Source organism: Thamnophis elegans, chromosome 6 (assembly GCF_009769535.1).
Source record: "Thamnophis elegans isolate rThaEle1 chromosome 6, rThaEle1.pri, whole genome shotgun sequence".
Lineage (NCBI taxonomy): Eukaryota > Metazoa > Chordata > Lepidosauria > Squamata > Colubridae > Thamnophis > Thamnophis elegans.
In genome coordinates, this window is record NC_045546.1 from 81,498,172 (window position 1) to 81,510,791 (window position 12,620).

Here is a 12,620-nt window from a genome sequence, read left to right on the forward strand (position 1 = left end):
GAGATGGAGGGAGGGAGGGGAAGAGAGAGTGGGAGGGAGAGAGGGAGAGAGAGTGGAGGACAGAGGGAGAGTGACATGGAGGGGCAGGGAGGGAGGGGGAGGGAGGGAGGGGAACAGAGAAAGAGGGTGGGAGAGAGGGAAGAAAGGAGGAGGGAGGGGGAGAGATGGATACAGGGAGGGAGAGGGAGGGAGGAGAGAGACAGAGAGATGGAGGGGGACGGGAAGAGAGGGGGGGGAGAGAGGGGGAGGGAGGGGAACAGAGAAAGAGGGCGGGAGAGAGGGAAAGAAAGGGGGAGGGAGGGAGGAGAGAGAGACGGAGAGATGGAGGGAGGGGAACAGAAAGAGGGCGGGGGGAGAGAGGGAAAGAAAGGGGGAGGGAGGGGAGAGAGATGGAGACAGAGAGGGAGAGGGAGGGAAGAGAGAGACAGAGAGATGGAGGGAGAGAGGGAAAGCGAGAGAATGGGAGGGAGGGAGAGGGAGGGAGAGAGACCCAGGGAGAGAGAGAGATTGGAAACACCCATCGGAACGGATCACTTCGCTCTTCCACGGCTCCTTGGAAAGCCGCGTCCTTTGTCTCGCACCGCAGCCGCTTTTGTCTGCTGGCGCTTCCTCTCCCCCCGTGCGCGCGTCCGGCCTCTCGCGCTCCGCTTCCAAGCGCCGATCGACGGAGGGAAGGAGGCGCCTCCCGCTGACCAAAAGCCCGAGGCGCAAGGACTGGAGCGCGGGGCGGGGTAGGAGAGAGAGAGAGAGCAGGACAAAACCCGGGAACTTTCGGACGGGACTTCGACCACCAGGGGGAGGCGGGAAGGAAGAGACCCACGACGAAGTTGGAGCGCCGGCGGGGAGGAAGACCGCTGCCCTTCCCTCCGCCAGCCTTTTGCAGACAAACCAGCGCGCCTCGCCGCCTCCCTTCCCGCCTTGGACTGCCGGAGCCTCCCCGTGGATTACCAGCCCCAGCTCCCGTCCTTGTTCGCGTCCCTCCTTTGGGGAGACGCCGTGGCCTCGGCTTGTCAAGCTTGCTCCGCCGTCCTTTGCAAGGAGAGGGGGGGGGCAACGTAGAGGAAAAGGAGCATTCGGAGGATGCAGGCGCCCCCACGCCCCATCCCACTAGTGGGGGTCTCCCCCACTCCCTTTGTTCCTTCCTGCCTTCCTGCCCAGCCCCAAACCTTTGGGCTTCGACATGCTGGCTGTTGGGAGAAGCGGGACGACGGGAGCATGAAGCCTTCAGGATGGGCGCAAACCATGGCAAGCAGTACGGCAGCAGTGACGGTAAGTCCCCGCTGCGCCCGGGCGCAAAGACGGTTGGAGTTCCCTTGGATTGTCACCGAGGGAGCGAGAGAGGCGCGCGTGGGACGGGGGAGCCGGGCGCAACTCCAGCCGCTTCCAAGAGGCTGGGAGCCTTTGCAGACGCTCCGCTTGGGAGCGCGGCGAGGGGAGAGGAGGGTCGCCGCCCCTCTCTCGCGATCCCGGACGGCAGCTTCTAAAGTTCAAGGCAGGCTTTGCGGTTTCCCTCCCTGAGTGGCTTGGCGCATCTGCCGCTGGTTGCTGCAACGGACCCGTAGTTGAATTCCCCGATATATTTGCAGTACAACTTAGTGGGAGTTTGGACGCTCCTTGCTTCGGAGAGGGACGGGATGGGACAAAGGGCTCGCTTCCCTCGCCCCCCCCCCCCGCACGCCCCCCTCTTGTTAAAGTTTGAGCCGAGGAGCTGTTAGGCTGAATAAGAAACAAGAATTGTGTATACAAATAGCAATAGTAGCAATAGCAATAGCAGTTAGACTTATATGCCGCTTCATAGGGCTTTCAGCCCTCTCTAAGCAGTTTACAGAGTCAGCATATCGCCCCCAACAATCTGGGTCCTCATTAGCAATAGCAATAGCAGTTAGACTTATATGCCGCTTCATAGGGCTTTCAGCCCTCTCTAAGCGGTTTACAGAGTCAGCATATTGCCCCCAACAATCTGGGTCCTCATTAGCAATAGCAATAGCAGTTAGACTTATATGCCGCTTCATAGGGCTTTCAGCCCTCTCTAAGCGGTTTACAGAGTCAGCATATTGCCCCCAACAATCTGGGTCCTCATTAGCAATAGCAATAGCAGTTAGACTTATATGCCGCTTCATAGGGCTTTCAGCCCTCTCTAAGCGGTTTACAGAGTCAGCATATTGCCCCCAACAATCTGGGTCCTCATTAGCAATAGCAATAGCAGTTAGACTATATGCCGCTTCATAGGGCTTTCAGCCCTCTCTAAGTGGTTTACAGAGTCAGCATATCGCCCCCACAGTCTGGGTCCTCATTTCACCCACCTCGGAAGGATGGAAGGCTGAGTCAACCTTCCGGTGAGATTAGAACCGCCGAACTGCAGATAACAGTCAGCTGAAGTGGCCTGCAGCACTGCACCCTAACCACTGCGCTACATTGGCTCTATACAATTACAGACCTTATAACAGGTCTCTTAATGCCAGTTCAAAGTTACAATGGCACTGCAAACGGTGACTTATGACCGTTTTTCCACACTTAATGACTGTTGCAGCCCCAGGGTCAGGCGATTTACATTCCGATGCTTGACAACTGACTCACGTTTATGCCGGTTGCAATCTCCTGGGAGGGGTGTGTGTGTGTGTCACGTGATCACCTTTTGCGACCTTCTGACGTGCAAAATGAATGGGAGAAACCAGATTCACTTAACTGCCCTGCTAATTGAACAACTGCAGTGATTTGGTTTAAGTGAGGTGGTAAGAGAAGTGGTAAAACGAGGGAAAACCCACTTGACAAATTTCTCACTGAGCAACATAACTTTGGGGCTCAATTTTGGTTGTAAACTGAAGACTACCCTGTATATTAGCGCATAGTATTGTAGCTTCCCTGGCCCTGTACACCATAGGCTGAATAAATAATATATTAGTAGGTTGAACGTAGGCAAGAACGCCATCCCTACTCACTTTGTAATGCTGGTGTCACCGAAGAGTTTTGTGAGTAGTGTGGGTGTCCGTTGTATATCCTTCTCGTTCCTCTCTTAATCGAGAGTCATATAGAATTTATCGTCTATTCTAAAGATGAATCCTTCTGGCACTTTCATACCGAGAATCTCTTCCAGCACGGATTAGTTTGTTAACTTCACTAACCAGAATTGTCCACAGAGCATTGACAACTCAATTTCTCCCACCCGAGAGCCGAGGTGGCGCAGTGGTTAAATGCAGCACTGCAGGCTACTTCAGCTGACTGCAGTTCAGCAGTTCGGCTGTTCAAATCCCACTAGGCTCAAGGTTGACTCAGCCTTCCATCCTTCCGAGGTGGGTAAAAATGAGGACCCAGATTGTTGTTGGGGGCAATATGCTGACTCTGTAAACCGCTTCGAGAGGGCTGAAAGCCCTATGAAGCGGTATATAAGTCTAACTATTGCTACTATTGCACCCATTTATCAGGAAGTGAGAATCAGAACTGTATAATGGAATTTTGTGAAGGAACACATTCGTATTAATTAATTAATTCAACCCAGATAAAGAAAACTGTTGGTCTCTAATTGAAGATTAAAAAACCCCGCATCAGAAACCATGGTATGACCAAATTGAAGCCCATCCTATTCATTCAGCCTATTGCTCAAGTCTCCCTAGCCTTCTTCTTTTTTATTCTTACTCTTCTTTCATCTAAAACAGTGTTTCTCAACCTTAGCAACTTGAAGATGTCCGGACTTCAACTCCCAGAATTCTGGGAGTTGAAGTCCGGACATCTTCAAGTTGCCAAGGTTGAGAAACACTGATCTAAAATATTAGCCACCCCTCACAGTTTTGTGCAATTTGCAAACTTATAAGCATTGTTTCAGTCCCTCAGTCAAGACACTGGCAAACTTTTTAAACACATTGGATCCAGGACAAAGCCCTATGCCTCTCCATTCAGTATTTCCCTGAAGCTGGAGCTATTCATTAGCATTCTCTGAGGACAGGCATTCAGTCAAATGTGAATCCATCTAGCAGTAGCTTCATCTAGTTCTCAACCTTCCTGGCACCAGGATCTGGTTTTGTGGAAGACAATTTCCCCTGGCTGGGGTGATGGTGGTGGTTTCATGCGCAACCTAGATCCGCACTTCGCTTCTCTCATTCACCCGTCACTTGCGCGGTTCAGTTCCTAAGAGAGGACCAGTGATCTAGTCCATATTTATCGTTTTATTAAGGTGAAGGGCTTGCTAAAGTCCTGGTAAGCGGATTCTTCGCATTCCTCGGTCTATTACAAGAAAAAGATATAATCTGCAACAAATTCATCCTGGCATCTGTTAATTGGAGCGTGTCTATCCAATTGCACAAAATTCTATTTAATCTGTTCAAGAAAATTGCCTAATATAGACATTAAATTGACAGGTTTGTAGTTCCTGGATCCTCCTTCCTTCCTTCCTTCCCCAGTCCTCCAGGAATTCTCAAAGAAGACCAAGAATGGTAGAATGCAGTTGATGTGGCATTACAGATCTGAAATCTGTTCAAATTGGCTAAGTTTTGTCTTGCCTTTTACTTATCCACTATATCTTCAGCTGCAAATCCCTCTTTACCCAGTGACATAACGATGACCAATCTTTCTGCAAGAAGACAGTGGCAAAATGAAAGTGAAGGCATATCCAATTCACTACTTTCTCCTCACACCCTTTCTGGCTTCTAAAAACCCACAGAACCCTTTGTTGTTTTTTCCCCCCCCATATTTTTTATTATTTTTACATTTAAAACAATGCAGTGGCGCGAAGTCGGAGTGACATACATTCACATTATATACAGCTAGTCACAACTATTGACAATTAGCCTACTTATACATTATCAATCCTTCTGTCCAATCACAGTACATACAGTTTGTCCCAGTCTTGTCCCCTTGTCTTATACCAGTCATAAAATCTATTCCAGACTTCAAAATATTGATTCCCCTTTATTTTCAAGCTCAAGAGGAGCCTATCTGCTTCTGCACAGGCCAACCCTTTTCTGATTATATCTAGCTCCGATGGTGTATTTTTTTTTTCCAATATTGTGCATAGGTTATGCGCGCCGAAACATTACAATAAGTTTGTTGCCACAATTCCAGATTCACATCCAAGTGTTCATTTCCTCGGAATTTCAGATTATAACAGTTGAACATTCTTTCAGGAAATAATGATATTTCCCTTACTGAAGGAGGGTTTGGGTACCACATGGATTCTGTGTCATCTTTTGTAGTTGTTTCTGATATTTCAAGAATCTGTATTGTACGGTATAGCCCAGAACTGTTTCCTGACTCAATGGCAAGTTTTTCAACCCCAGGGACAAGAGGAGAGAGGCAGGGTTTAATGTGCTCCAGCTGTTCTGTTTAAATGCTACCTCGCAATTTCATTCCACTTACATTTGCATTTAGATGTGTAGCATTGTGTCTGCCTTATAGAATCCTTTAGTAGAAGTGTAGTGACCACAATGGAATGATGCAGTGGTGGGATTCAAATAATTTAACAACCGGTCCTCTGCCCTAATGACCAGCTGGGTAGGCGGGGCTTGGTGGTCTTGTGATGGGTGGGTGTGGCCAACTCAATGTCACTCAGGTCAATGGGCACTTCGCTAATTGCACAGCTGGTGGTCATTAGCTCCTCTCCAGACTATAAAAAGACTCCTTGTGCACACGGCCTTCTTTGCAGAAGTCAACACAAGATTGAATGTCGGAGAACATTATTGTGAGCTTGGTAGGCCAAGCCTTATCTGTGCTGGATTGCTGCCCAAGCTTGTCTGTGCCGGTTTGCTGCCAAGGACCTGTCTGTCTGTTCATTAAATGCCGTAACTTATCTTTGACTCGGAGTGTGTGTTGGTGTGGGACGAGGGAGGGGGGCAGAACACATATGTGTCAGGAAAGAAAAGTAGGAATGAACAATCTCTTTGACAAAGAACAGATGGAATGATTAAAAAAGGACACTGGAGTAAATCCTTAACTTTCCATCAGTATTCTACTTCCTGCTTATGGTCTTATGCGCTGAAGAATTCGTGGCATTGGATTTGGATCTCCAACAACTTGATTGTTTTACATGACCCACTACCCATGAGATAGCTTTGCGATTTACTTTCTAAAGCAGGGGTGTCAAACTCATGTCGTCAAGGCGGTGTCACGTGACATATCAGGACTTTTCCCCCCTTCACTAAACTGGGCCTGGGCGTAGACAGCGCATGATTAATTCGGCCTGCCGGCAGGAGTTTGGCAACCCTGTTCTAAAACTTTATCAATTGGACAGCTTGACTTTCCACTTTGGCACAAAAAAGGGACCCAGTAATTCAGTTACTATCCCTCCTCTTTGTAAAATAACAGCTACCATAAAAAAATTACTGGCATCAAAACTTGATAAATAAGATTGCTTATTCCCCCTGGAAATTTTCCTCAAATATTACTTCTAGGCTGCCACTGTTGCAGAAAATGACAGGCTTTAGACTTCTCAGGATACAGGAAAAGTTTATTTGGCAGCCAGGTTCAGAAAGCTAGCCCATGGCTTAGCATTGCAAGTTCTGAACCGTGACCCGACAAATGACGCATGACAAAAGCGCCGCCGACAAAACTGCGGTGCCTAAAACCGCGACGTCATCAATGCGCCGACAACAGCTTGCCGACAGAAGTGTGATTTAAGTTAAGGTAAGGTTAGGGTTAGGTCAGGGTCAGGTTTAGGGTAGGGTTAGGGTTAGGGTTGGTTTAGAGTGCGCTTCAGTCGGCGCACTGTTGTCGGCGCGCTTCAGCACACATTCGTCAGCGCGGTTTAGAACTCACGGTTTTGTCACCGCGGTTTAGTCGGGCGCGCTTTTGTCGGGCGCCATTTTTGTCAGTGAACCATTCTGAACAACCTTCCTTATCAAGCACACGTTCTTATTCTCAAAGGCAGCGTAACACGGGAACACTTAACTCATTTCTTAGTGGTTACCTTGAGGAGAAAGCCTTATAAGGAGATGGGGTCTTACTTCTCCCTTTTCTTATGGAGTACGTGTCATAACAAACTTTAATTGAACATTGGACTTTTGACATTAGGTTTTGACATAGGTTTTGACATAGGAACATCTTGTGGTTAGGCCCTTGCTTCCTGTTCTTTTCCAAGCTCCAACCTCTGTCTATGTGGCTTTTTAATATAGAAGTAAAGGGGCCCTGAGAGGCTGTCCAGCCTGACCCAATAGGTTTCACGTTAATGTCCAAATTCTCACTTTATGTCCTGCTTTACCATGGAGAACAAGCTGGATGTATTGGCTGGGTCCAAACCTGGCTTAACTATGGGTGGCTTGGTTAACTGTGATTAGTTGGATTAATGCAATATATTGGGCTGTACATTTGATTTAAAAACCACACCGAGTGGGCTCACATGCTGCACATGGCAGAAGCAAACTGCCATAGCAATAGCAGTTAGACTTATATACCGCTTCATAGGGCTTTCAGCCCTCTCTAAGCGGTTTACGGAGTCAGCATATTGCCCCCAACAACAATCCGGGTCCTCATTTTACCCACCTCGGAAGGATGGAAGGCTGAGTCAACCCTGAGCCGGTGAGATTTGAACAGCCGAACTGCAGAACTGCAGTCAGCTGAAGTAGCCTGCAGTGCTGCATTTAACCACTGCGCCACCTCGGCTCAATGTTCTTTAACATTCTGTCCAGCTGACTTCCGGATGCTAAAATCCCGAATGGGAACTAGTGAGAAAAGTTCTTACTCCCCCTTGCTAAGCCCACATTTGGTGATCTGCTCAACTGATGCCCCTGAATCGTATTGTTTAAACATTTCCCACTACAAATGGAACCAGGTTGCTATTCTCAGGCTTGAAATGGAAGGAATTTGCTGCAGCTTCCAGGGGGGAAGATTTTCTACTGCAAATTCCTCTTTTTTTGCAGAGCAGAGGTGTCAAACTGGCAGCCTGCAGGCCGGATGTGTTACCCACAGGCTACACCCACCCCAGCTCCGTAAAGGCAATACATTGCGATACGTCACATGACTCGATCATGTTGCTCTAAAGCAGTGGTGGGTTTCAAAAATTGTTCGAACCTACTCTGTGGGTGTGGCCTCCTTTGTGGGAGTGGCTTGCTGCCCATGTGACCGGATGGGAGTGGCTTGCCACCCATGTGACCGGATATGAAGATGCCGACGACACTTGTCAGAACCACCTTCAATTACCTCCCACACAGCACTGGCATGCATAAGAATATGATGTCAACTTGTTTTTTAAAAGGCATCTTTGGTTTGCGTTAAAACAACTTCAACACACGCAATGTTCTGATTGCACCACAAACGCAGTAGTCATCCTTACCTTTCACAGAGGCACTGAGTTTATAAATAGGAGCATGATAGTGTAGAATAATCATATCCAAGGACCAGTGGTGGGTTTCAAAGAATTTTGGAACCTCTTCTGTAGGTGTGGCCTGCTTTCCGGGTCCACTGGTGGAACCTCTTCTAACCGGTTCGGTAGATTTGACGAACCGGTTCTACTGAATAGGTGTGAACTGGTAGGAACCCACCTCTGTACTGGTGTTAATGTCTTCCCCCCCATACCTTCTATTTTGATATTGTCTAGTGTCCAGTGTAAATCTGTTAGGTTTCATAAGTCATTACTTTGAAGAAAAGGCAAATGCCTCCACAGGAACATGCAGAAACTCTTTTTGGTACCCAAATGGGTCCATCAGTTTCCGAAGGCAAATTCCCCAACTGATTTTTCAGTTATCTCTGATGTTTTTTTGACTGCTCTTAGCTTGGGATTTTTTTTTTTTTTTGTAACCCTTCTGGTGTCTTTTTTCTCTTTTATTTGTGGCTCATATGGGATTTCTCTTATTTCCATTCTTGCCTTCCTAGATGATTCACACAGCAGTTATGTTCAAGGCCAAGCTCCTGTCTCAAGCAGGAAAGTCAAGCTTAGAACGGAAGCATGTCCTCTTCCAAGTAGAACCTAAGTATTTATGGAAAAGCCATTTACTTTTCCCCCCCTCAATATCTGCTATTGTTAAGTGGGGTTGCCCTGTTTTACAATCTTTCTTCAATCAATCAGAATAGAGCTGGAAGGATCCTTGGGTGATTTCTAGTCCAATTCCCCTGTTCAAGCAGGAGACCCTATATACCAGTGACAGCTAAACTTTTTGGCACAGAATGCTGAAAGCATGCACGCACGTATGCACACCCATAATGCAACTCCGTACGTGACCTCCCCTTGAGGCAAGTCTTTGGGTGCTAATTAAAATAATAGTTCAATCCCCTAACAATTGGGTGAGACGTCTGCAGTTGAACTTAAATGAGAAAAATAAAAATGAAATAATTTTCAAGATGTGATCACTCAATTATCACCTCTCTCCCTCCCTCCCTCCCTCCTTCCTTCCTTCCTTCCATTACCTTTGGCTGCTGGACGAGTTTTTTAGGCATGTATAGGCTGGAAGTTTCTTGCATGTCATACAGTGGTAGGATTCAAATAATTTAACAACCGGTTCTCTGCCCTAATGACTATCTGGATAGATGGGGCTCGGTGGTCATGTGACTGGGTGGGCGTGGCCAACTCAAGGTCACTCAGGTCGATGGGCGCTTCACCTTAGCTGTTACAATGTAATAGGGTTAACTGGAAAGGCAGTTTCTGTAAGCAGGGCAATAAAGATTAGGCTAGAAACAACACCAGAATGTTTCCTTCCTGCCTTCCTTACAGGATTAGCCCTGTAAAGTGGGGAAAAACAAAAGATTTCTTCCAACAACCGGTTCTCCAAACTACTTAGAAAGTTACCAACTGGTTCTCCCGAATAGGTGCGAACCGCCTGAATCCCACCACTGATGTCATATGCATGGCGGTTTTTTGAAGAGCATCAAAAACTTCCATTGTTCTAGATTGTTTTGTGAGTCTAGTCTTATTTATTTCCGATCTTCCTATCTATTAAAGCAGTAATAGCAGAACGACTGTTAATTGTGACCAAAGATGACTCCAGAGACATGACATCTCCAAAACATTTTATTATTTGAAAGAAGGCACAAACAGCAGCACCGCACCAAAGTGCTTTGTTCCAAAATATTCAAGTAATATCCATCCAATATATGGGGTAATTATACTCCCACATAATCATACAGTAAAAAGAGCTTTTTTTAGACTGAGCTCACATTCTGTTTCAAGCATAAGTAGAGCACAAATCTCTAGCACCGTTATTGTTAATTTTTTAAGCTTGCTTCTGGCCTCACATAGGCATGGATTTAAAAAAAATTAAATATTCAATGGCTGCGACTCAGTACTTTGTTTGGAAGGGTGCTTATCTATCTATCTATCTATCTATCTATCTATCTATCTATCTATCTATCTATCTATCTATCATCATCATCATTATCTATCTATCTATCTATCTATCTATCTATCTATCTATCTATCATCATCATCATCTATCTATCTATCTATCTATCTATCTATCTATCTATCTATCTATCATCTATCTATCTACCTACCTACCTACCTACCTACCTACCTACCTACCTACCTACCTACCTACCTACCTATCATCATCTATCTATCTATCTATCATCTATCTGTCTGTCTGTCTGTCTGTCTGTCTATCTATCTATCATCATCATCATTATCTATCTATCTATCTATCTATCTATCTATCTATCTATCTATCAGAGGTGGGTTCCTACCAGTTCGCACCTATTCGGTAGAACCGGTTCGTCAAATCTACCGAACCGGTTAGAAGAGGTTCCACCAGTGGACCCGGAAAGCAGGCCACACCTACAGAAGAGCTTCCAAAATTTTTTGAAACCCACCACTGGTCCTTGGATATGATTATTCTACACTATCATGCTCCTATTTATAAAACTCAGTGCCTCTGTGGAAGGTAAGGATGACTCCTGCGTTTGTGGTGCAATCAGAACATTGCGTGTGTTGAAGTTGTTTTAACGCAAACCAAAGATGCCTTTAAAAAAACAAGTTTACATCCTATTCTCATGCATGCCAGGGCTGTGTGTGAGGTAATTTAAGGTGGTTCTGACAAGTGTCGTCGGCATCTTCATATCCGGTCACATGGGTGGCAAGCCACTCCCATCCGGTCACATGGGCGGCAAGCCACTCCCACAAAGGAGGCCACACCCACAGAGTAGATTCGAACAATTTTTGAAACCCACCACTGCTATCTATATATAAAAAAGACAAAGATAGTGAGGAAGACAGCTTCCTGGAAGAGCAGGAGAAGCCAGGGGATTACTTCACCAGCTTACCTTCTGATAAGGAGAGTTTATAAGTGACCATCCCTACCGTAGCAACTACCGCTATTTCATAAATAGCAAGTCCCTCCATTTTGTGAGACCATCCATTAAATGCTCTCAGATATGCCCAGACAGAGATAAGTAAGCCTGTCTACTTGTATCTCTCCAAAATGAGATAAAGAGGAGGTTGCGTCTGACTGAGTAGTAGCTGCACTTTATGTCCCTGATTATCCAATCTTCCCTTGTTAGTGCTTCCATATATCATGCAATACTGCCTCTGCTTATCTTTGCGTGAGGCCCAGGGCAAACCATTTTTCTCTAACTACCATACTTCAGGGAAGACAGCTTTTGTCACATCCATATCTTTCCAACATGCTGTCTGGGCACCATGCCAGTGAAGCAGCTACGAAGCTGAAGCTCTGGCCCGGGATCCTTTCCATTCCTAAATGGCAAACAGTTTACTTCATTGAGATTGCTGACTTTGCTCATATTTCAGATTACCTACAGATCGGCTCTCGAAGGCTGTATTTGCCACCATGAACTGACCTTGCTCTAGCCCCACACTCAAATAAAACTCATAGGAAGCCACATCGGCAAGATATCTAAATGATCTCCCCCAAAACAAAGAATAGCTTTCTTCCGAGCCAGATTTAACATTCCTCCTTCAGCACTCCTCCAGGGCAGGTATAAGAGAACACCTATAGCAGAACGGGTTTGTATATGTGGTAAAGGAGAAGTGGAAGATAATTCACATGTTCTATTACACTGCGAGCTATACAGAGCTTGTAGGTCTGCACACATTCTCCCCTTATTAGAGAGATTGCCAGGGAGGGCAGACCATTATTATCTAGGCTTCCTCCTCCAGGACACTAACCCGGTGACCACGTATGCAGTGGCAAAGTTCTGTGCTGCTGCAATGTCCATAAGAAAAAAACTGGCTACAGTTTGGTGTGGGACAAAGGGGGTCAGAACACACAACTATTAAATGTGTTTTCTGTAGGGGTGCTTTGGAAGGTGGTCTGGAAACTGCACCTAATCCAGAATTCTATGGCCAGGGTGCTAAAGGGAGCAAGTGATGATGAATACATTCACACTTGCAAGAACCAGTTGTTACATTTTCTAGAATTTTGCAAGCTGTTTGAAAGCAGTGCTGGGCCACTCTGCCTTCCATGCCATTCAGCTGCTGCTTGGCTAATGGAGTTTGGGCACTAGCAATGGAGTTGGCAAAGCCAGTTCTTAAACATTCACTAGCTTATCATTGGACACATTGTGCTACCCGCATTGTGGGCATAGGTATGTATATTGTTACATAAAATCCTGCATAGCAATAGCAATAGCAGTTAGACTTATATACCGCTTCATAGGGCTTTCAGCCCTCTCTAAGCGGTTTACAGAGTCAGCATATCGCCCCCACAGTCTGGGTCCTCATTTCACCCACCTCAGAAGGATGGAAGGCT

At 46.3% G+C, this 12,620-nt stretch overlaps 1 protein-coding gene across 1 annotated transcript in view; it reads left to right on the forward strand.

The window, feature by feature from the left end:
- Window positions 1–758: 758 nt before the first annotated feature.
- The window catches only part of FBXL7 (F-box and leucine rich repeat protein 7), a 167,968-nt gene continuing 156,106 nt past the window's right edge, over window positions 759–12,620 (forward strand). The window contains exon 1 of the mRNA XM_032219994.1: window positions 759–1,269. Coding sequence (XP_032075885.1) covers window positions 1,230–1,269 — 40 coding nt within the window. The 5' untranslated portion in view covers window positions 759–1,229. The remainder of the gene's footprint in view (window positions 1,270–12,620) is intronic.